Genomic DNA, 24,393 nt, shown 5'->3' on the forward strand with positions numbered 1-24,393 from the left:
GTTGTTTTATTTTTATTTTTATTCCTTTTCTTGACATAACTCAAAAAGCACAGCAGGGAAAACGGGAGCCGTCGTTGTCCACGGAAAACGGGAAAAGGCCAGACGACTCGGTGAGAGAGCCGTGTTGGGTGGGTGGCTGCAGTGCGAGCAGCAGGGGAAATCTGGTGCTCCCACTTTAACCCCCCAGCGCTGCTGCCCGACCCCCTCCCCGCTGCTCTCCCCACCGGCTACCTCCCCAACTCTAAACCCAGGCTTCCGCAGCGGCCTGCAGCCTCTCCTGCTCTGCGGCGGTCAGTCACGAAAAGCAAAGAGGCGATTTCTCCGCGCTGGGCTCCGCCGGCGACAGCAGCCGCCAGCTTTCCCGTCTCACGCGTGTCGGGTCGCCTCCCCGCAGGACGGCGACGGGACACGCAGCCGCCCCGCAACCAAACGCGCCGCACACTCACCCAGGTCATCCATGGCTCCCGCGCTGGGCTGGGCAGGATCAGGCGGGCCGGTGTTGGGGGGCGGCTGTCCGAGGCGCTGTTTTCTGCGGTTGGAGCCCCGTGTCGCTGCGCGTCTTCAGGCGCAGAAGTTTCTCTAAGTGCTGGGGACGCGCAGCACGCTGCCGAGGCGGGGGCGGGGACGCGCGGCTCGTCACCGCCAGCTCCAGCTAAAGTAACTCATGGATGGGGGGGCACTGCTGCAAAAGCAAACGTGGGGGATAGCTGGAACAGTACGAGGGACCTCTAGCGGGGCAAATCTAACAATATGGACATGCACTAGAAGGAGGGTTACATAAAACAACAGTGTCCGTGTTTCTTTCTCTGAAAATGCATGTTACGCACACACCCCCCCCCCACCGCAGCCCATTAACCATATTTTCTGTTTGCAAAGATACTTATGCGTGTATCACAATCACGATTTACGGTGCAAAGCAGTTCTGATGCCTCTGCTGGGTTGCAGCGTCTTTAGTTGCGCCTCAAAATAGAAGAGCGCAGCCAGCGCGGCAGGGTGGGTTAGTGTCACGGGTGACCCAACAGTGGCTGTGAGGGGCAGAAGCGCCAGGGCCCAGCTGTCAACACTGAAGCATGAAAATAGGGGAGACGTTTAAAGGAAACCGTTGGGGCGGGGTGGTGAAATGGGCAAACACGAAGTGACCTGAACAATCCTCTGTTTGTTGCATGTATGTGCTGGACGTTCAACACCCCCCCCCCCAAAAAAAAAGGTGCTCAAATATCAAATGTGTCGTTACTGGTATTTTAGGTATTTATTGGTTTGTTTACACCAATGCCTTTCTCTGGGGCGACTAAGAAGAGCTGGATGTTAAATCTTGTAGAATGGTATTAAAAAATAAAATTAAAATAAAACAAAAGTAATAATTAAGAGCAGTGGAAAACATCACAATGGACAGCAAGACCACTCAGCGTTGAGAACAAACCAACAAAATCCCATATTGTCCCAGGCAGCGCTGCAGGGGCTCTGTGCTGTGCAGGTGATCACAGTTGCAAGCTGTAAAGCAGAGAGAAGCAGCATACAGGTACAGACTGTGAGCTAGAGCTGTAGGACAGCACTTCTCAGCCCAGAGCCCCACTGTCCTACTGCTTTTTTATTTAATAGAGCTAATCAATTGCTTTAATTTGACTTTTTAAATAGTTTAACTTAGCTTTTGAGAATCCATGTGCCTTACATCATGTCATATTCCCCCCCATGGTTTGAAAATGATTAAAAAGCTCAGCTAAAAGTTTGATTTTGTAATCACAGGGCTAGAACAGAGAAGAGCAGGACAACAGGGTCCCCAGGACCAGGGCTGGGAGTCACTGCAGAAGAAGCCCTGCATGCACTAAAAAAGTATGTATTTTTTTTAGAATTGTTAAGTCCAGAAATGAGAACTCAGAAGTCCACAGCCCTCAGCTTCCTCTCCTCCTTCTCACTGAGTGGCTCCTGCGCCAGGATCTTGTCATGCAGGCGCTGGTGCTTGCCAATGCCCAGCTTGGGCAGTCCACGGTTCAGGCCCTCCAGTAGCACACATGCCTTGCACAGCTTCTGGCTGGAGATGTAGCCGCAGCGTGTGCAGTTGCCCTGCACTGGCATGCGCACGCCAACCCCCACGCACAGGTTCTCCCCCGAGTGGATGACGTCCACGATGGAGCTGGGCCGCACCGCCTCCAGGTCCTTGAGGAAGGCGCGGGCGTGGCCCCTGTAAGCATTGGGAGAGTAGATACACTCGGTGGAGAAGTAGTCCAGCTTGTTGAAGTAGGCGTACAGCACGATCTCCTTCTCGTAGGCGTACTTCAACGGCTTGCAGCGGGGGATGACTCCTCCATCCCCCACCCCCTCCTCACCCCCGCCGCCCGTCATGATGGCGGTGCAGCGACGCAGACGGGCGATGTCACCACGCAGCACGTTCATCAGCACCGTCTCTGCAACGTCATCCGCGTTGTGACCTGTGTGGGGGAAGGGGGCAGGGTTAGACAGAAGCAAGTGAGTTTATAAATAGTAATCTACTTCCTCGGTGAGGGGGGGGCTGACTTAGCCTCTTCCACCCTTGCCCACACCACCCCCTTCAGTGCACCTGTGCAGATCTTGTCCACCTTGAGCATCATGGCACCGCGGTCCAGCGCCTGTCGGCGGAACACCCCGCAGAAGGTGCAGTTGTTCTTCCGCCCCACCTGGCGCACAATGTCATCCATGGTCCAGCCGTACAGCTGCTGGTAGGACACCACCTCCAGGGGCAAGCTGTACTGCTGCTGGTTCCTCCGCACCGTCTCCAGGGAGTCATCGCGGTAACCGGTGATGCCCTCGTCCACAGAGAGCAGCACCAGCTCCAGGCCGTAGCTGTAGCGCTCATTCAGCACCTTCATCACATGCGCCAGGACGGTCGAGTCCTTGCCCCCCGAGGCGCCGATGCCCACCCGCTCGCCAGGTCGGAAAAGCCGGGCCGACAACACGGTCTGGTGCACCTCCTCCTCGAAGGCCCAGAAGAAGCAGGCCCGGCACAGGGAGTGGCCTGTCTTGGGTCGCTTCAGCACCGCCGGCCTCCCTTCACAACCGCTGCACACCACCGGCATGCTGAGAGAGAGAGAGAATGAGTGCTGCAGCCCTGACACCCACAATCCAACCACCCGGGGCTGCGTGCAGTGTGCAAATTCAGTCAGCCTGTGTCCATCTGGCAAGCAAGCAGTTAGACAGATAGACAGAAGTTTATAAATATATTTTTGGTTCTTATACATTTGTATAATAGTCTGCCATCTGCTGTAAAAAAAAAAAAAGTGAAAGATGGTAAAACCCCAAGGAACGATCTAATTTTGAAGAAGTTATGTTTGTACAGACTAACTCATTTTAGTCACGTTTGTCTATTTGTATTATTGTTCCAATAAGTTTGTTTGTCTATATATATGTGAGAGAGAGATAAAAAGGCTTATTCAATTGTCAAAAATTAAGCATCTGGAAATTAGCAATGAACGAATACATGACTAAACGTACGAGGCTCTTCAGACAGTGCCAGGGGGACAAAATGCCAACACGGGATTTTAAAGCCCACACTGCGTTTATTCACTTGACAGTAAAGACGCAATTAACAAAAACGTCTTTCGTTAGTAATCGCGTCTTTAAGAGGTAATTATGTACCTATATAGTCTATTCCACATGTCTCTGTTCAGGCGTGTTGGGACTGCGTGTCTGTGTGGCACAGAAATAATATGATCGCAGGCGCTTTGTAGTGCCACACTTTGTATAAAAATATCAAAGCAAACTAAGCGCTTCTTAGAAACATGCATCAGACGTGAACACCTGACTGGCGGGTTGCGAATTTGAAATAATAACAATAATAATAGCAAATACCGGTTTACCTGAATATCAATGTAATCTAATCCAAACTGTGCTGAATTTCAACTAACTTCTCAGGCTCCCACTTCCCATGATCGCATTGTTACACCGGGCGCAGACATTTTGGATACGTGACGTCGACTGCACTTCCTTTTCCGATCTTTCAAAAAAAAAAAAAAAAAAAAAGAACCGTAGAAATCTAACATTCGCAGAGGACTTTCCTGTGCGTGACAATGAGATTTCAGTCCGCCATCTTGGGTGAGAATAAACTCCGGTCCTGCACGTGTGTAACCAACGAGCTCACAGATCGTATAGATAGTGTCTTTGGGTAAATCACTGCTGGGACGCCGAGCGGCAGGTCACAGGTCTTGCACGGCACACACGCACATTTTCCGAACTGCAATTCCCGGCATGCAATTGACAGACGGGTTCAGCTTCCTATTTGGTCTGTCCCTGAGCTCTTCAGCACTGAGACCCAGACCCAGACACGACTGTTTCCAAGAACTAGGACGTACGTCATGCAGTACATGTGCAGCATAGCAAATTAATAAGGTATGTTAGCGCATGATATACTGTCTTACTTTGGGCCGTGGTCTTCAACTCTAAATGTATGTAACCGGTTGCGTAAGTAAGGTCAACCAAAACAGCACAGCACAGTGCAGTCAACTACATTATTACATAGCAGTGACTCTGAAGTCTGTCACACTGCCAGTAACAGTGGGTGACTGTATGTCGATATATAATTCTATCTACATGCACGATTGCTCGCGTTAACACCAGCAGCTGTGTAATCTATTGCGCAGGCGCAGTCCCTTGCTTGTTTATTATAAATCGGTCAAGAGTAGTCTAGCGTGTGAAAAGCGGTTGAACGAGTCCTTGCTTTCGCCACCTGCCTCTCAGTGAGATCCTACCATCCCACTCTCAGTACTCGTCTCAGCATCTGGAGGCCCCCCAACGTCTTGGTACTACTGTGTGTGTGGTGTGTTGGGTGCCAGCAGTCATTATAATCCAATTATCTAATTATGGAGCTGGAAGAACCCAACAGCGCCAGGGCTTGTGAGAGGCAGTATTTTTTGTGTGCCACCAGATTGTGCCCCTTATGATGGGTAAGGCTGCCCTCTGAACGCTGCTGCTCGCCAGTACCCGGGGTGTCTCACACTGACATATGTGACGACAGTGGCAGGCAGCAGTGTCCCCGTGTATCTGCTGGCTGGCTCTCAATCTCAATGGGGGTGTTGTCAGCTCCTCACCTGAAATGTGTGTCTTGATCTAAATCTTGTCCATGTGTCTGTGTCTCTGCCTCTCTCGGTCTGCGCTGTAGATGAGGCTCCCACCTTGGCCGCGAGTGACAAGTGGGGGTATCTCCAGCCTCCACCCTTGCCTGGCCTCACCCCACCGTCTCTGCAGCTCCTCTTCTGTGGCACCGCCCCCCCCGCTGAACTTTGTCCCGGCCAGTGGCCCCCCCGCCTCGGCCGCACTGGAGAGCCTGCAGGCCTTCGTGGGCCAGTCCCGTCAACTCCTGGTCCTCACTGGCGCCGGGCTGTCCACCGAATCAGGGATCCCGGACTACCGCTCAGAGACGGTGGGCCTGTACGCACGCACCGACCGCCGGCCTGTCCAGCACGCCGATTTCCTGCGCAGTCAGGCGGCCCGGCAGCGGTACTGGGCCCGGAACTTCACAGGCTGGCCCCAGTTCTCAGTGCACCGGCCCAATGCGGCCCACCTGGCGCTGAGCAGCTGGGAACGGCAGGGGCGGCTGCACTGGCTGGTGACTCAGAACGTGGACGCGCTGCACTCCCGGGCCGGGCAGCGGAGGCTCACGGAGCTGCACGGCTGCGCACACAGGTGGGAAAGAGGGATCGAGATTGAGAGAGAGAGGGGACGAAGGGAGAGGGATGAGAAACATTTCTCACAGCCTCATAGCAGCTGCATTATGCTTCCAGACACACGCATGTTCACATCCCTGCCTGGGTCTGTCGGTCTGTCCTCTGCAGGGTGGTATGTCTGGGCTGCGGACTGCTCTCCCCGCGAGAGGCCCTGCAGACCCGGATGGCGGCGTTGAACCCGGGCTGGGCGGCAGAGGCGGGAGTGGTGGCGCCAGATGGGGACGTGCTCCTGCGGGACGAGGAGGTGCGCAGCTTCTGTGTGCCGGGCTGCGAGGCCTGCGGCGGCATGCTCAAGCCCCACGTAACGTTTTTCGGTGACACCGTGGACCGCAACACTGTGGAGCTGGTCCACCAGAGGCTGGCCGAGTCTGATGCCATCCTGGTGGCTGGGTCCTCGCTGCAGGTGTGAGGGGGGAAACGGGTCGGGCCGGTGGGGGAAAGGAGGGGTTTCTGTAGTGGGGGAGCCCCAGTGTCTGGTGGTTTTCATCTTACTTGAACACGCTAAATCACCTGTTCCTGGACTTACTATAACCAGTTAACTTTTAATTCAAAGTTAATGGTCTTAATAGAGCCAGTTAATAGAATCGACTCTCCCTGCTTCTATCAGCTGGATTCCCAGGACTGGAGGCCTGGTGGCAGTGCTTCCTCAGCCCTGGGCCTCTGATTGTAAAAACAGGTTGGGAAAGGAGGTGTATGCTCAGTTGTCTTGACAGTGTGCTTGTCCATCTGTATCCTGGCTCCTCAGGTGTACTCTGGCTACAGGTTCCTGCTTGCAGCCAGTGAAGCCAAAATCCCCATCGCCATCCTCAACATCGGCCCCACCAGGGCAGACCACCTGGCCGCCGTGAGGGTCAGCGGCCGCTGCGGGGAGGTGCTGCCTACTCTCCTGCCCCTTTGACCCGAGCACAGACACAGCCGCCCACCTGCAATCCCCCTGACAGACAGCAGCGCAGAAAGGACAGACAGTTGCACTTTGGAGAGCAGTTCAGTGACTTTGCCCCATCTCACTGAGTGTCACCCAGGCCCCTCCTATTTGAGACGGTTTTAACACTAATACACTTGTATATTTGCAATAAAATAGTTTTTATTTTTGTACCGAGTGGTGAGCATTTCTCTCTATCGCTTCCTAAACCAGCAGCGTCACATTTTGCAGTGACTTCACAGGGGCGTGGGGAAGGTGGGAGACGCTATAAATGAAATCATGCAAACACGTTCACTCCGTTTATGTTGTGTATCATCATTTTAATTGAAGTTATAGAAGTAAGTAGGAAACTATAAAATAAAGTTTTCTTGTGTAGGGAAACAACCTGGGAAGCTCCGAGAGCCAGGAGCTGTGGTATCCTGCCGCTGAAATATGGGTCACAGCACAGGACACACGCTGTGCAGAATCACCATTGCAGACTGGCCAAGTTAAACTGAGTCCCCCCCCTCCTTTGGACTCTGGCCACCGCAGGTCAGACTCCTGGCTTCACTAACAACCAACAGAGTTCATTTTGCAGTCAATTGTCAGGTGAGTTACTGTAGAGCAGCTGGAATCCCCCAATACACCTCACCTCTTTGCACTTCATTCGAGTCTTTGGTTTTAAGATAAAATATGAATAATATTACTTCTAGCCATTGTCCAGCAGTTACACATGTTGCAGGTGGACTGAGCGCTAACAGATACTAATACAGGGCACCAATACACCTGACTATACATTTCATTTCCATGTCAATTTTCCAAAAACATTTTTTTTTATTATTTGGCTAAAAAATAATCTTACAAAATAATACACAATTTAAGAGAAAACAATTTGGTACATAACAGTAGAACGTTTGCTAGCCTAACAGTATAGTTTGGTAAAACTTTTTTGCATAGAAGTACATTTCTAAAGTGTCAGAGAGCGCCCTCTCAGTACATAGTGGAGTTTTCAAAAGCAGAAAGTCATAAGACAGACAAAGTGTGGGAGAGTCAGAGAGAGAACACGAAAATCAGCAGGAAATGAAGGAGGGAGAGGGTGAGACACAGATGGTTTCAAGAGGGAGAGGGAGAGCAGTTAGGAGTTGCAAACCCAGAGCCCTCACTGTCGCTGTCGCTGTAGCTGCAGCGGGGGGAGTCGGGGCCCGGGGGGCAGGGGCTCTGGGCATTCCGGAACTTGGAGAGCAGCGCCGTATTGAAGGCGGAGGCGGGGGAGCTGTCCTGGCCCCGGATTGGACGTCTCCTGCTGGGTGTGGCCACGGGAGTGCCGCCTGGAGATCTGAATGCAAGCAGAACAAAATGATCAAATTTGATTGAAAAGATTCAGACCCACTGTACTTTCATTGCTGACCCTAATCTAGAATCAGTGAGAAACTGGCAACAATAGAGTAATCGGTTTTTTTTTTATAATCCATTTACAGGATTTTGTGCTCTTATTCAATTGACTTCCCTGATGTGTTTATTTTTACAGGACCAAGTCATCCCGCTGACACGTGGTCTCAGCAGAGTGCTGCACAGGAAAAAAACAAACCATTGGGTCCCGTCCAGTTCATTATGTAACGGGCCTTTGTACCCGGCCTACCTCAGAGTGGGTTATGAGCTCATTCTGCTGGCATGCAAATTCACAACATGCGTAGCGGTAAAAAAAACTACCGCCAAGAAAAAAAAAAAAAAAAAAAAACAGCACATGAAAAATGCTGTTTTTCAAAGGTATTCTCAGTTCAATGTGGCAAAGAGATGGGGGGTGGGGATAAAATCAACAAATAACATAGAAAACAACTGGGTCTTTGTTATTTGGTCCAAGTCACTATTTGCCCATTTCCAGCACAAACATACTGCTTCACAATCTGAATCAGGCCTGCATAGGTGCGCAACTGATTTTTTTTTTTAAAAGCCACACAAGATGTAGATAGATAGATAAATAGAGCAATAAATAGAAATGGGCAGAGACACTAATTTATTTAAATCAGATACGTTCCTGGAAGAATTCAAGATTGGCTACAAGTGGGTTGCCAGTGGGTGCCAGTGAAGTGGGTTGAGCCTGGGTACATTACATCAGTTGGTCACCGCCCTGCCCAAAACATCAAACTCCTCCCTTCACACAGGGGTGCACATTAATTGTAATTTCTCCCTGCATGTAGTGTGGCACTGTACCTCACGATCCCAGTCGCCTTCAGCCTGGACAGGGGGTCACAGGCCAACAACTCCTGCTGGATGTTGAGGGGAGGGACAGAGACGCAGGGGCTGTGAGAATCTGCCCAGCTGCAGAAGATGCAGGACAGATGTTCAGTACAAGCCAAACACACAAGCCAGTTAGTAGTTAGTAAATAAGTAAGTAAAAAATACATACAATTAAATATTGTATAAATATACTGTATGTAGCTGGTAAAGAATGCAACTCTTGCAATAATTTAAAACAGAACCCAGCAGAACAGCTGCTCTTCATATGCAACAAGTAAATTAATTAATAAATACATATCCAGTACATCTGCTCTAATGTTGGATTACAAACAGATCATTAACACAAGAGCACAGCGAGGCCTTCAGACAGCACACCACACAGAAACTATACTACAACCACAGGAACATAAACAAGATACTGTTTTATTGTGTATAGTATTTTACATTTTCATATAAAAACAATTCAAATTTTTAATACTTGTGATTAAAAACTTTTAAAATCAATTCTTAAAATCACTTAAAAAAAATTAAATCTTTGTGATTTAACAAAAAACAAAATAATTAACTTCAAATAAACATGTGCACAAAACAACAAAACAAACGTGATTAAAGCAAAACTGCTCACCAACATAAAAGTCAAATACATTGAAAATAACTGAAAATGCATTGGACAAAATAAAGAAACAATTAAAAAGGTAAAAATAAAAAACAAACAAAAAAGGTCCAATGCATTTAAAATTAAATCCAAAACGGACAATGTATTTGACAAAAGAATATAACAAAACTAAACCAAAAAACCCCTAAACAATTAGTGATTTAAAAACAACTAAATCTTTAAAAACAGTTAAGTTAATACTATTTTATTGGATTTAGTATTTTCTTTTCATCAATAAAAACAATTCGATTTTTAATACTTATGATTAAAAACATTGACATATCAATCCTTAAAATCACTTAAAAATTTTAAAATCTTTGTGATTTTAACAAAACTAAAACAATTAACTTTAAAATAAACGTGCTCAAATCAAATAAACAAAACGTGATAAAAGCAAAAAATTGCACACCAACAAAAGAGTCAGATACATTGAAAATAACTGAAAATGCATTAGACAAAATAAAAAAACAATTAAAAAGGAAAAAATAAAAAACAAACAAAAAAAGTCCAATGCATTTTAAATTAAACCCAAAACGGTCAATGTATCTGACAACAAAATATAACAAAACTATACCAGAAACCCTAAACAATTGTGATTTAAAAACAACTAAGTCTTTAAAAACAATTAAGATTTGTTATTTAAAATCTTCTTTTAAAAACAATCATTCATAAAATCTTTAAAAGATCTTTAAAAGATCTTGGACTCGGGCTCCAGCAGGGGGAACTAACCGTCCCCGGAGGTGGGTCCCATCATGGGATCCTGAGCTCCCCCAGATCTTGTATACGCCAGTTCTTAAAGGCTTCCTCCTTGCCCCTCTGATGGACCTCCAGATTGACGTAGTCTTTTACAAACACCATGCCCCTCCGCGCGATGACGATCGGGTCCAGCTCCTGCTTATTAAACAAACAGATGTTCCGTCCCTCCCACAGTGCCTGCTTCACTGCGCAGACGACACGCCACCAGCACCTCAGGGTTGATGTTGAAATTCCCCTTGCCGGACCGTATAGGATCTGCTGGGCGGTCGCCCGCGCAGGAACGGCGAACCTGTGGAGGAACGGAGAAAACAGGAGCCAGACCCTGTGGGCGGAGGGGCACTCACTAAAAATGTGAGCCTCCGTCTCCTTCCCCAAGCAACCCTTATAGGGGCAGGTGTCATAAGGAGCTATGCCCCTTCTGTGCATGAACACTCGGGTGGGGAGACACCGACTCACAGCCATCCAGGAGACATCTTTCTGCGTGTTCGTGAGGCAAACGTGCGTAGCGTTAGCCCAGATAAACCGGCAGGTTTCGGGAGGGAAATCTTCTATCCGGCTGGTCTCCTGGGCAGATCTCATCTGACTACAGATGGTCTTATAATCCCAGGAGGCCAGCACGACTTTATGGAGGCCTACTTCGAGCGCAAAGGCTCGGAGCGCCCTGTAGAACGGCGGGGGATCCCACGAGTGCGGCCTGGTGTTGTCCATGGCGCAGAGGCCGAATGGTCTCAGGCTGCTGGCAAAATAAAAGCGGTTCATGAAACTCACTTTCTTGCCAGCAGCCTGGATGTTCTTAACCACATAGGCCAGCCCCTGCGCCTTTATCAGCCGCACAACGTCCGGGACCCCCCTGCCTCCATCCAGGGTACCCTTCACCATCTGCACTCTTTTCAGCCTCTCCATTTTGCTCCCCCAGACAAACCGAAATATAATTCGGGTCACTAGTTTTGCGATAACCTTGTCTGGGGGGAAGATCATTCCTACGTAGAGGAGTATCGGGAAGAGGATGGCCTTTACGACCAGCACCTTACCAGCCATCGTCAAGGTCCTTGTGCTCCAGCCGTGGATCTTCCTTTGGACCTTTGCTATGGCCTCCTCCCAGCTCCGGGTGCCCGTGTTGGTCCCGTCGATCGTGATCCCCAGAACCTTGATAAACGGCTTCACAGGGAACACGGTCGGCGGGCCCCGGCCGACAGGCCATGCCCTGGAGAGGTAGACCTCGCTCTTGGCCTTGTTCACAGCGGCCCCCGTCGCCCTGCAGAAGCCGTCCAGCAGTTCCTCGACCCTGGCCACGGACGGAGCGTCCGTGCAGACCACGGCCACGTCGTCCATATAGGCCAGGGCCTTCAGTTGCTCTCCGCCGGAACCCGGGAGATGGAAACCTGTCACCCGGACGTCCCGGCGGATCGCCTGCATGAACGGCTCCAAGCAGAGGACGTACAGCAGGGCCGACAGGGGACAACCCTGCCGGACCCCCGACCTGACCGGAAATGGTTCGGTCAGGTGGCGGTTCACAAGGACCCTGCTGCTTAGGCCGCTGTAGATGATCTTCACCCACTTCCTCAGGCCAAGAGCGAGACCCATCCTCTCCATAACGAGCTGCAGGTATTCGTGGCCCACTCTGTCGAAGGCTTTCTCCTGGTCCAAGCTGATTAGGACCAGGGGAAGCCCTCTCTCGTTCGAGTAGGCCACGACATCCCTGAGCAGCATGGCGTTGTCGGCCGCCGATCTCCCCCGGGCACCACAGACCTGGTCGGGACCCACGACTTGAGGGAGTGGCCGCTGCAGCCGGAGCGTCAGTGCTTTGGCCAGTATCTTGTAGTCGGTGCACAGGAGGCTGACTGGCCGCCAGTTCCTCAGATCTTTTGGGTCTCCCTTCTTGTGAAGAAGGGAGAGGATACTTTTCTTCATCGAAGGGGCCAATCTGCCCTCTCTGTACATCGACCCCAGGACCTGGCCCAGATCTTCCTTAAGCACCTCCCAAAAGATCTTATAGAACTCAGCAGGGATCCCATCGGGACCCGGTGTCCTTCCAGAGTTAAGACTCTTTATCACCTGGGAGAGTTCAGTGGTGGTGATCTCTGGATCCTCCTCCTCCTCCTCGTCCCCCTCATTGCGGGACTCCAACAGGGACAGAAAGTGATGGATCAGATTTTGATCCACCACCTTCTGGTCGTACAACTCCCTGTAGAAATCCCGCACCACTGTCTCAACAGCCTCTCTGCCCTCCACCTCTTGCCCCGAGGAGTCGATCATGGAGGACATTGCAGGCCGCCTCTCCTTCGTTTTCTTGAAGAAGAAGCGGCTGCATTTCTCATCGTCCTCCATGATGCGGACCCTGGAAAGGACCTTGATCTTTTCTTGCTCCTCCCGATAGAGGGCGGAGAGACTCAGTTTGACCCGGGCCACCTCCTCAGCTAGGTCGAAGCCTCTGAGCTGTAATAGACTCAGGCGCTGGAGGCGGGCGTTTAGATGGGAATATCTCGCCCGCCTCTCGCGAGCTTTCCGTTTCCCCAGCTGAATGAAGTAGCCCTTGGTTCTTTTCTTCATCATCTCCCACCACTCTATGGGAGAATCAAAAAGGTCCTTCAGGGTCCTCCACTCCTCGAGGCGTCTGCTAAAGGTCTTAATCACACGAGGGTCATCGAGCAGAGAGGTGTTGAGCTTCCAGACCCCAGGCCCCGACTCCCGTGTGCTCGGAATGAGCACCTCTGTCGTCAGGAGCCTGTGGTCTGAAAAGAAGACCGCCTCCGAAGACATGGCGGTCCTCTCCAGTGGCTTGCTGAGGAGGACGAGATCTATCCTGGAGAAGGAGGAGCCAGAAGAACTCACCCAGGTGAACAAGGGGACCAGGTCCCGACCTGCGTCGCAGAGTTCAAAGTCCTCCACGAACGCAGCGAGGTCCCTGCTGGATCTATCGTTGCGGGGCTTACTCCGGTCTACATCCCTCAGAGCACAGTTGAAATCACCTGAAATGATAACTGGCAAGGTGCCGATCAGGAGCGGGCGTAGCTGAGGGAGAAAGAGGACTCTCTCTCTCTGGCTGGTGGGGGCATAGACATTGACCAGCCTCAATACAGCCCCCTTGTATTTAAAATCGAGGCTGGCCAGTCTGCCCGCCTCTATAACCTTGAATGTTTTAACTATTAAGAAGGGGTTTTTCAGGAGTACGGCAATCCCGTCCGCTCGGGACACATTGGACCCCGACCAGAAGGATTCTCCTAGGGTCCAAGTGTCCCGGAGATCTTTGTATTCTTTTTGGAACGGGATGCCGCACTCCTGCAAACAGATAATATCCGCCTTCATTCCAGCCAGAGAGTTTAAAACATCGGTCCTCTTTTTCACCTCAGCAATGCTCCTCACATTAATTGAAATAATGGTTAATGCCATAATGGCTGTGAGGGCAATTACCCGCTCCGTAACAATCATGTAAAGAAACCTTTCTCTTCCCCACTCCTCTCTTCTCCCTCACCTAGCTTAGCGCTAGCACCCATCATTTCAATCATTTGCCTCACCGCTTGATCCTCTAGGAAGACTATGGGGGGGGCTCGGCTCCCGCCACCCGGTAAGGCGGGCAAAACTCCACTGGGCTCAGGGCCCGTGGTGCTGGAGGTTCTCCCTGGTTCCTTTGAGGCCGAGGCCCGACGAACAGATGGCAGGGCAGAGGCTTTATGTACAACTGGGGAGAAAACTGTATAGACCCCGCTAGTCGTTCTTTTAACTAATGGTGGGGGAGGGGGTGGTCTCTCCCTTCCCGGCTGTCTGCCGCCGCAGGCCTCCTCCCCCAGCGCCAGTGACCTTGCCATCACGTCCCTGATGTCTTTCTGGGAAAGGACACTGGCGCCGACTCTCGTCTCCTGAGGGCCTGCGGCTCTCCCACTACTGCCGGGAGGGCATACCTGACCCCTCCCCTGGGAGAGTCTCAGTTGTGGGGCAGGAGGAATGTTATTTCTAGGGGGCCTCTCATCTACCAGGCTGCCCACTCGGGGCAGTGGAGAAGGCCCACCACTCTCCTCTCCGGAGTCAGAGTGGGGCGTATAAAAATTTGAGGGAGGGGACTCTGGAGCGGGGGAGGAGCCGGCAGGGGGGGGAGAATCTGCAGAATGAATCCTCTTTTTCATCATACCCCCCCTACCCATGCTCCTCTTCTCAGCCCTCCTTCTCTTCCCCGCTACCACTGTCCACTCTCCCTCTGCCTCCACTTCTGACCCAGAGTCAGAGAGGGAGCCTATGAGGCTCCTGAGGATTGTTTCCTCTCTACCCCCATCTTGGGGTATAACCTTTGGAGGAGCCTCCACTTGATTTTCTCTCTCTCCACCACCCCCGAGGGCCCGCGCCCTATTTGCATAGGAGGAGGGACAATTCCTAAAGAGGTGCCCTCCCCCACCGCACAGGTTGCAGGCCCTCTCCTGCTTGCAGGCCCTGGTCTGATGTTCCCCGCCGCAGACCTTGCACTTAACAACGGTACAGGCTGCGGCTAAATGACCCAGGGCCCCGCAGTTCCTACATAATTTGGGCATGCCATGATAAAAGACAAGCCCCCTATTTGCTCCTAAAACCACGGTGCTTGGTAGATGGCGTACTCCGCCGATGGCGGCCACTTCCACCTGCAGGCGCACCTGCCACCGCCGAGCACCGGTCCAGACCCCATCCTCATCATTAACTCTCCTACTTTCAGACAGGATCTCACAGTGTCTCCTCAGCCATACTTCTACGTCATACTCTGCCACTGCTTCATTGTAAAACTGAATAGTTACAATTTTAATCTCTCTATCTGTCAGGGCGTCGACCACAAAGTCATTCAGGGGCATGCTGTCTTTTTTTTTCCTATACAGGTTCCAAAAACTCTCCAGCACTTGAGGGTTCTTAAAGCTCACCTCGAACACGTCCCTAGGTCCAGGCAGTTTTACCACACAGTTCAGCTCAGAAGGGGCAAAGCCCAGGCCCCTCTGCAGCACGGACCTGCTGAACTCCAGCCGGGTGAGGGCCGCGGTCTCGGCTCCAGCCTCACGGCTGAAGCGCACCGCATTATGGCGCCTCACACCGGCGGTTCGCTGGGCCATGCTGCACTTTCCTACCTTGGAGAAGGGTCGGGAGGCTCTCAATCCGGAGGTCGGGGCAAGTCCACCTGGCTGGGGAGCAGCTTCCACCTCCGGGGCTCTTGCAGGGAGCGGGCCTTGCGGGGAGAAGTCCGGGCCCTGGCTGCAGGAGGCCTCCCTCAGGGACGTTGCCGATCGGCCTGGTCGGTCCCTGGAATCCGAGGCCTCTCCTGGATCCTGGCTGATGACGTCAGCGGGGAGCAGTCCTGGTCAGGCCGGGCTCCGGGTAGATGGTCGGCCGGGCTTCTGGATGGGACCCACTCCGTGAGGAGTCCTCCGACCCCTCTGGCTAGGTCCCCTGTCGCTCCCGGTCCGTCCCAATCTCCACTCGCCTCGGCCTCCGGACCGCTCCAAGGACCCAGGACTCTGCAGCTCTGTCAACCGGCACCTCCCCGTCTCGTCTGGTCTGGCCTGATGGATCAGCTCCCTGCAAGGAAAAAAGAAAGACTGTCAGATACAGCTCAAAAAGCCCCCTGCTGGACAAAGGTTTCTCTCGCTATTGGAGGGAAACCCGAGTCCAAGACAGTTAAGTTAAGGAACATAAACAAGATACACACAGACACACACCAAACACCACACAAGTCCCGGACGACTCTCTCACCTGTCGTGTCCGCGGTTCAGTCGGGAGAGGCCGTAACTGGCCAGGAGGTCAGGGGTCGCAGCCACCTGAAAGTGAGGCTGCAAAGGGAGAGAGAGGGAGAAGGATCGTTTTCAGTTGCCAAAGAGTTGTCAAGAGCGTGTAGAAGTAAAATGAAATCGTTTAGTGTTGTCGGATTCCTGGGTTCTGCCCCAATTTCCACAGCCAAATGCATGCAAATACGGAGTGGACCAAAGCCAAACCAAGGGGGGAAAACCATTAACAACAACAACTCAATGGGCCAGTGAGATGACACTGCAAACGATCAACACAAACCACAGCTGCAAACAGGCGGAGACGAGACGCTGTCTCACCTGCTGCACGTTGGTCCGGTCTCTCAGGGGAGTCTGAACAAGAGCATTGGGCAGGGGGGGGGCTGGAGGAGGAGGAGGAGGAGGAGGAGGAGGAGGGGCAGCTGGGGGCGCTCCAGCTGGTGAGGAAGGGAGTGAGGCCCCTCCCTCAGTCAACACCCCCAGCAGGTTTCTGTGCCTCCTCTCCTCCAGACGCTTGGAGGATCTCTTGTTGTCACTTTTCGCTTCTTTGTGGAAAATAAAGAGACCAAAATCAAAAGAATAAACAAAGCCATGAGAAAGTGTTTTTGTATGTGTGGGTTCATGGAGCTGCCTATAAAATTATTATAATAACTTGTGTGCCTGACACTTATCTGAAGGAACTTATAGTACAGCCCATTTACACAGTTGCGGATGCCCCTAGTGCATTCTGGGAAAAATACCTACGCTCAACACTACCCCTGCCTAGCCCTCATCACTTCTCCACACAGCGCTGAATGTGCAGTGCATTGCAACTAAACAAATGTCTAAAATAGTGTACTGGGAACAAACTGAAAATCTAAAACATGAATCACAAATTGCAATCTGGACTGACTGCAAAAAACAATTATGCTGCAGTTGGAAGTGTAAACCCCCCCCGTCCCAAGCTCCCTCTAGTCACCTTGTGCGTATCGGTGCACCTTCTCCATCTCCTGCCGCAGCTGCCCCACACGTTCCCTCAGCTCTTTGGCATCCACTGTGTTACAGCGGTTCATCTGACCCTCGACCGCCGAGAAGAACTTGGCCTGCGGGGGGAGGGGGGGTTAGGAGATCTTCAGCTGTGCCCCACAACACTACAGCTCCCCCCCTGCTAGGATGATGCACGGCCCGGCAGGGTTCGTATAGGTCAAACCTACCGATCCAGTCAGAGGCCCACAAGCAGGAACTGGATCTTCAGCTCAGAAGTCTGTATGTCTTTCTGTCTGTCTGTCTGTCTGTCTGTCTGTCCAATAGCACATTTAATTACCTGACTTCTGTGTAAATGTGTTGCTCATAGAGTCTCACACAGAGGAATTTTAAACTAATCCCTTGCAAACGATTTGGGACAGATACTTGAATTTGAATACTAACAGGACAGTCCAGTCAGTCTCACATTTTAACCCACAGTCACTCACGTACAGACAGTGACAGTCAGTCTGTCGCAGGGTCACTTCAGGGTCAGTCAGTGACCCCTGCAGTCAGACAAAGCATCAGTCAGTCAGCGTATCAGTCAGTCAGTACCTGTACCTTGATGACCCCACCCAGGCGCCCGCACTCCAGCTCGGCCTGTTTCCTCTTGCGGATGACACGCTCACACAGCTCAGGCTGGCGCTCCATGGTGGAGAACAGCTCAGCCAGTGCCCGCTGTGTGTACGATGCCCCCTGCTGCTCGAACTCCTGGGTGGACAGCAGCTGGCAGAATGACTTCACCATGGGACACTCCCGGTCAAACTCCTCCATGCTCTCCATCAGAGACAGGGACCGTGACAGAGAAGGGGGACCAAGACAGACTGCCTCCTGTGAGAACTAGAGGGAGGGAAGCAAACAGTTCAGATATTTCTCTCTTCTACTTTCAACACAATGCACTATTAGAATATGACTACTCTACCACACTTTACTGCCACTCCATACTGTAACTGGACCAGTCTACCATAACTCTACAGTAAATCTATTGCAGCATGATCATCTATTTATTTTACTACCGCAGCCGACAATAGTAAGTTGACTTGTTGTAAAGCGCTTCGTGATGCCGATCGATTGACACCACCGAGCTGAATCACAAGAACATCGCCAGTCAACATGATTCGTATAAACTTCCGTTTCATTGAATTCTTACATCATGTGTTTCTTACCCACACGACTATTTACATTATAATGAGTAATAATATATAGGATTAATAGCAGCCAGCACATTTTCAAAATGATATTAAGGTATTGCACAGAAACAAACGCCCAAATAAGACACTTCTGTCTGTGCGAAAGGTTGCACAGGATGTTGACATCAGAAGACCATAATATCCAAGTTAATCAAAGTAAAATAATAGTATTAAACAACATAATGATACGAGTAATATCAGTGTGTCAGTGTGTACTTACTGTGAATTATTCTACCTACAAGTTTTTAAAATAAAATAAGTCAATACAATTAAACACTGAAACAAATCCCCATCCAGCCGCCTCCGTAAAATCAAATTTAAACCGGAAACACTTGCAGGCCAATCAGAAGGCGGAGGGCACACGTCTCCAGGTCCTGTTCGTGTAGTAATAATAACAAAGGTTTGTAAAAATTAGGTTTCTTTCTTATAATATTTTAAGGACGTAGTCTCAATATCACGAATATGTGATTGTTCTTGCATTGTCGCTGGCTTATTTATTTGTAGTGTAATTGTCCATGTTAGAACAAAATAATACATATATTGTTTTTGAATATATCGCCCTGTCTTCATGGAGCAGAACGCGCGGTTCCCCGCGTTGCATTGTGGGAAGTGTAGTCGCTATATAATACAGAAGGCTTGTTTGGCTGCTCTAGTAGTTTTGGAGACACATGGTTGTTGTGTGTGTTTAGCCCGGGCAGAGACTGAGACGAAGTGCGGGATCCAGGGGGAAAAGCACACAACTTCATGCTCTGAAGCAAACTTGCATGTAAGCAGTATCTTTGAGTTTTGATCCGAGAGTGTCGCTTAAAAAGAGTAAGAAAATTCGTTCACTTAACTTTGGATTTCATGCAGTTGAGTCTAAAAGAGATTATACTATAGTAATATGGAGTTGTAATACTAGTACTAATGGTAATAATGTATGTATTGCATGACTTTACTGGCGGTTTCGTGTCCAAATGTTATTCAATCCACAGAATCCGGGGATCTGCATCGTTGTGTCGACTTACGTGATTTAAACTGTACAATGTATGAGTAAAGCAGCTGTGTTTGGTACGACTGTAGCGGCTGTAACGCCTTATTTCCATCGATTAAAATACAACAAAACGAAGAGAGGGGGAGCTGGGTGCTGGGGTGAAGTGCGGGGTAAGTGAAGGCAAAGCAGGGAGCGAGTGCACAGGCAGGCACGGCGGCTCTTCCTTCTCTCTCCAAAGTTGGTCATTCAGTCGCGGGGGGTGCGGGTCCTCCCGGAGTAGGAAGAGCGACTGTGTGTGTGTCTGTACGTGTACGTGTACGTGTACGTGTACGCACGCTCTCCCACACTCCACACACGCACCTTTAGTGTATATGGTGGGGTTTGTTTTTGTTAATCTTGGCTCTGCTGCTAGCTGATGAATGATACATATTGTTGTTTGAATGAGCAAACCTACAGAACCATGACTACCATTTCAAAACCTTGTGGTTGTGTTGTGTTCTTTATTTTTTAATATTTCAGTTAATAGCCTCCCACTAACCTAGTAGTAGTAGTAAAGCAGTGGTAGTACTTGGAAGATCTAGGAGTAGTGGTGTTGGAGGGAGTAGCACCCCCTTACCGACCCCTTATGTTGTGCTTCCTTGCACAGTGACCATGGATGCCGGAGTAGGGGGGCGCACGCAGGGCTGTCCTCTGAAGCCTGACCTGACCTCCCGCAGCTCGGACTCCTCCGCCTTCTCCCAGCGGGCCAAACTGGGGGGGCCGGCAAGGGGCAGTGGGGGTGGTGCTGTGGCGTCTGCGGGGGCAGCCTTGGGTTCGAGTGGTGCGTTCCCATGCGAAGACTGTGGGCGGGCATTCCCAGTGCTGGCGCAGCTCCTGGGCCACCAGCAGAGGGCGCACGGCCTGAGCAAGCCCCACCGCTGCTGCACGTGTGGCCGCCGCTTCGCCCTGCTCTCCAGCCTGCAGGTGCACCAGAGGGTCCACTGGGGTGCTCTGGACTGCCAGATCTGCGGGGAGAGCTTCCCCAGCGCCCCCAGCCTGGCCGCCCACCTGCTGCTGCTCCACGCCAACCCCGAGGACCCCCAGAATCTGCCTGCGGAGAGCCGGCGAGCAGGGAGAGCCAGGCTGGCCCAGGGAGTGCGGCCCCGGCTCCAGCCCCCACGGAGGGAGAGGCGCTACAGGCCGGGGGGGGAGCGGCTGTCTGGGCCCCAGTGGCGGCACACGGACGAGGGGCCCTATGCCTGCGCACGCTGTGGCCAGGCTTTCTCAGAGAAGGCTGTGCTGCTGTGGCACCAGCAGGCCGGGTGCGGAGCAGGGGGGCGGCGGCAGAGGAAGAGGACAGTGAATCCCGAATCGGAGGCGGTGACCGAGACGGTCGCCCCGACAATGTCAACACCGCAGGCCACTCCCTCCCCTATTGCCCTGCCCCCGCCGCCACCCGACTCTTCCCCACTCCACGGCAGTGCCTCGGTGTCTCCTTCCGCTGCTGCTGTCGCATTCCTTCCCCCTCCTCTCACACCCGCTCCTTCTCTTTCTCCTCCTGCAGCTCCCACACCCCACCAAGCCCCAGCCACCGGCTTCCATCAGTGCAGCTGCTGCCCCAAGCAGTTCAAGACCAGCTCTGGCCTGTCTTCCCACCTGCGCCAGTCTCACGCCCCGGTACCCAAGAAGGAAAAGGAGAGGAAGACGTCAGGGTATTGGCTGTTGCAAGAGGTGGGAGAGAGGGGTACTTACCCCTGCCGGTCCTGCCCCCAGGTTTTCTATACCCCCTCCAGCCTCTCACGACACAAGTGCAGGGAGCTGGGCAGTAAGAGGGCTGCTAGCAAGAAGGAGAGGGTGTTGTCCAAAGTGCAGCCACAGAGGGAGGGTCTGTACAGTTGCCAACATTGCCAAGGGGCCTTTGCGTCGTCCCGTGGGCTCAGGGAGCACGTGACACTGAGACATGGCGTGGTCCGGAGTGAGGGAGAGGGAAAGAGGGAGGATGGGAAAGCAAGCAAGACCTGTGCCCAGTGCCCCAAGGGGTTTAGAAACCCCTTAAGCATCTTCCAGCACAGGACGAGGGAGTGCCGGCAACAGTTGGGGCTCTGCAAGGAAGAGGTGTTGGAGACGAAAAAAGAGGAGAAGGAGGTGCAGGAGCAGAGGACCGCGAAGCCTGAGAGGACCACAAAGACCTGTGCAACAACAAAACGCTTCCCCTGCCGCTCTTGTGACCAGGTGTTCCAGCACGCGTCCGCTCTGTACCAGCACCGTGAGCAGCACCAGCGGAAAAGGGGGAAAAGTGTGTCCAGCAGGGCCGAGAAGAGGGTGAAGGAGGGGAAGAGGAGAAAGGAGGAGGAGGTGGAGGTGGCTGTTGCCAAGAAGAGAAAGTCATTCCCTTGCTTTTACTGCAGCAAGACGTTCCTGCACCCTGCCTCGCGCTACACCCACAGCCGTGTGCATCACCCCCAGCAGCAGGAACGTGCCAAGCAGTGCTGGGAGGCCCGAACCTGCCTGACCTGCAGGACCCCCTTCAGCAACCGCTCCCTGCTGTTGCAGCACTGCACTATAGGAGGTTGCAAACCGAGGGTGCAGCTGCCTGGAGTGGAGGACCAGCTCTTTGCCTGCGACCTCTGTCCCAAGGCCTACCGCCACCTCCCCAACCTGTATATGCACAGGAAGATCCACCTGAACCCACCAAAGAAGAGTGGGATTAGAAGGGGGGAGGGGGAAGAGGTGAAGGGAAAGAAAGGGGAGGAGGAGACCTTGAACGAAGAGAAATGGGGGAGTGAAGAAACCAAGGCAGAGGAGGAGAAAGAGGAGAAGGAGGAGATTCACCTCTTGCTATCGCAGAGGAGCTCAGAACAGTCTCCCGCCCCGGCACAAGAGCCCCACAGGTTGGGGAAGGGCAGTGGGGGCAGGGGAGGGCTGTTGCTATGCAGCGTGTGCTCGCTGGGGGTGGGGGTCTCCCGAGGGATGCCACGGCGACCACGACTGCAGCGGGAGGAGGAGGAGGAGAAGAAACGGCGAGAGGAGCGGGGTTTTGGGGCAGGCTGTGTGGACAGGAGGCGGCTGTTTCACTGCCTAGTCTGCAGACGCACTTTCTGCATGCTGGGCGTCTTCCTGAAGCACTGTGAGAAGCACCTGAGCCAGCGGAGAGGGCATCAGGTTAACAGCGGCAGTGAGACGGAGAGCTGTGACAGCATGGACGATGTATACAAGGACTTGGATGAGGACATTTAGAGCAGGACACAATAGTGATCTTTTGTGTTTTGTCTTGTATTTGGAGAGCGGAGATTTGGAGATTTTGTGTTGTGTTCCAGCTGAGCCCCCTAACCTTTTAACTGGAATGGCCAAATTGCTCAGCACAGAACCCAGGGACAATGTGGATCTGCAGGACCGGGTCGACCAGTTCTGGCTCGCAAATACTGAATAGAGCAGAAATAAGACCAAAAACTTAAACCAAAGACGTTCTTACTGGTGACTGGTATATTGTTGAGAGACCTGTATATAGTTCCATATTTTGTCCTACTAATCTTAGTATTCTGTTTCTCCAAATGTAGAAAAGTGCCTTTAAAAAAAAAAATGAGAACTACAAAACTGCCAATTCTTAAACTACATTCCTCTATTTTTTATTTTTTTTAAAGAGTTGTTTATTAAAACTGAGAAGTGCACACGAAATTTATAAAAGGCGATGGAATCACACCCCAAATCCCAATGCCCCTGTTCCCTCAGGTTTTTCTCAAGTCAAATAACCAGAAATGTGGTTTATATATCCTCCTGATTTAAAAAAATAATAATAATAATCTTTTATATATAAATATTATCTTTTTCCTGGTGAGTCTACCTTATGTGAGTACCTTAATTGGTATGGTGAGGGTGAGGACAGGAAAGGGGGGTGAAGGACAGGCACAGTGTGGAGCTTTGTGACATTGGAACGTGGAAGTGGGGAAAATCATGAATAACTGCCAATTTTAAAGAAAACAATCAAATCAAAATGGGAGCGGAAGTCAATGGGGGTGGTTTTGTACCCTCAGCTCTTGGCTGCAGTCCTGTGATCTCTGCTCTGGCAGGGGCAGGTCCTCTCCTCACCACCCCCCACACATTTCCCCTGAATATCCAGTCCAAACCACTGCAAAAACAGCTTGTCCCCCCTGTACCTCTTAAAGAAGCTCGTCTCCAAGACTGCTGCCTTTGAGCTGATATCAGCAGTGGAGCCTGGGAGGATGCATGGGCTGCTTGTCCATACTGTTTATGTAAAAAGATAGACAGTTCGTTCTACTTGAGCTTCGAAACTGCATCTCTCTGGACACACATCTGCTCCCAAAATCCAACTGTCAATTGTTAATATAGCGCCTTTCACAAATCAGCCACCTGAATAGGAAGAAAACAACCCTGTTGCAGACAGCGGGGAGCAGAGGATGGATGCCATGGTTGCAGGATGGTCTGAAGGGAGAGAGTGGCTCCGCTCTCCTGCTGCATGGCTCTCTGGGGAGTCTGGATGTAGCGTTTGTTTTAACACTGAGATGGTATTGCATTGGGTAGCTGGTGATTCAAGGGACTTGCCAGTTAAGTCTCCTACCTCAGAATATGAATGACATAATTTGACCAATGTTTTTATTTTATATATATATTACACATTTGTACTTTTTAAAATAAACCTGCAATCAAATACTGCTTTTGGAGTTTATTCCCCTCTCTCTCTCTGCATTGCACAATCTTATGGCTAGGCTTGACCATACTTAATTGAAAAGTAGCTTTGAGAAGGGCTTGGTGTATTTTCATGTTTTGGCCCCACAACAGCAATTGCTGCTGCATCAAATTGTGCAGTCGTGGAGATGTTGGGGTTATACTGGAGCCGTCCATGTCCCAACACGGTATTAATAATCATGTGGATGCATTGGCAGGTTTCACTTCTCAGTTTTATAAGAAGGAATTAAAGTTTGGTTTTAGCGAACCCAAAAGAGTGAAAGATGGGAAGATGAGAGGATGGGTCTGCCACTGGCAGCGTGCAGAACAGTAGTGTCGATCTGCAGTGGCTGCCTGGGTACAGCTTTTATTCTTCCATAAACAGTCAATCCATTTCACATTAAACCTGAACTAAATGAAAGATTGTTGCAGACATCTGATTTGAGCATCCCTTCAGCACCCCCCACCCTATCACTGCAATGTAAACTTGTAGCGCTGGACTTGTTTGCCATTTGAAGTCAGGAAAACACCAGATTTAATATGGAAGTAATAGACCAACTGCAAAATGAGGTCTGGAAACTAGGGTTGTAAACA

The 24,393-nt window shown here is 51.2% G+C and overlaps 4 protein-coding genes across 6 annotated transcripts; 2 read left to right on the top strand and 2 right to left on the bottom strand.

The window, feature by feature from the left end:
- Window positions 1-1,225: 1,225 nt before the first annotated feature.
- On the bottom strand, window positions 1,226-4,188 carry ctu1 (cytosolic thiouridylase subunit 1 homolog (S. pombe)). Its single transcript, XM_066690173.1, has 3 exons — window positions 3,831-4,188; window positions 2,555-3,051; window positions 1,226-2,426 (listed from the first exon to the last, which is right to left on the bottom strand). The coding sequence occupies exons 2-3, from the start codon at window positions 3,048-3,050 to the stop codon at window positions 1,873-1,875; spliced, it is 1,050 nt and encodes a 349-aa protein (XP_066546270.1). The 5' UTR covers window position 3,051; window positions 3,831-4,188; the 3' UTR covers window positions 1,226-1,872.
- Window positions 4,189-4,206: 18 nt separating this feature from the next.
- sirt4 (sirtuin 4) lies at window positions 4,207-6,788 on the top strand. Its single transcript, XM_066690176.1, has 4 exons — window positions 4,207-4,359; window positions 5,129-5,652; window positions 5,802-6,096; window positions 6,439-6,788. The coding sequence occupies exons 2-4, from the start codon at window positions 5,129-5,131 to the stop codon at window positions 6,589-6,591; spliced, it is 972 nt and encodes a 323-aa protein (XP_066546273.1). The 5' UTR covers window positions 4,207-4,359; the 3' UTR covers window positions 6,592-6,788.
- Window positions 6,789-7,408: 620 nt separating this feature from the next.
- Window positions 7,409-18,619, bottom strand: LOC136713166 (formin-like protein 3). 2 transcript variants are annotated; one of them, XM_066690174.1, is made up of 7 exons: window positions 18,385-18,619; window positions 17,530-17,814; window positions 16,931-17,054; window positions 16,294-16,517; window positions 15,944-16,020; window positions 8,806-8,913; window positions 7,409-7,930 (listed from the first exon to the last, which is right to left on the bottom strand). In XM_066690174.1, the coding sequence occupies exons 2-7, from the start codon at window positions 17,755-17,757 to the stop codon at window positions 7,708-7,710; spliced, it is 984 nt and encodes a 327-aa protein (XP_066546271.1). In that variant the 5' UTR covers window positions 17,758-17,814; window positions 18,385-18,619; the 3' UTR covers window positions 7,409-7,707. The 2 variants fall into 2 exon arrangements, with proteins under 2 accessions (XP_066546271.1, XP_066546272.1); XM_066690175.1 differs by having other exon boundaries at window positions 17,536-17,814; window positions 18,385-18,603.
- Window positions 18,620-18,774: 155 nt separating this feature from the next.
- On the top strand, window positions 18,775-22,718 carry LOC136712289 (replication initiator 1). Of its 2 annotated transcripts, none has more exons than XM_066688766.1 (2): window positions 18,775-18,977; window positions 19,784-22,718. In XM_066688766.1, coding segments are annotated over exons 1-2 (2,571 nt in total). In that variant the 5' UTR covers window positions 18,775-18,976; the 3' UTR covers window positions 22,354-22,718. The 2 variants fall into 2 exon arrangements, with proteins under 2 accessions (XP_066544863.1, XP_066544864.1); XM_066688767.1 differs by having other exon boundaries at window positions 18,775-18,930.
- Window positions 22,719-24,393: the final 1,675 nt, after the last annotated feature.

The sequence above is a fragment of the Amia ocellicauda genome, chromosome 17 (assembly GCF_036373705.1).
Source record: "Amia ocellicauda isolate fAmiCal2 chromosome 17, fAmiCal2.hap1, whole genome shotgun sequence".
NCBI classification, from domain to species: domain Eukaryota; kingdom Metazoa; phylum Chordata; class Actinopteri; order Amiiformes; family Amiidae; genus Amia; species Amia ocellicauda.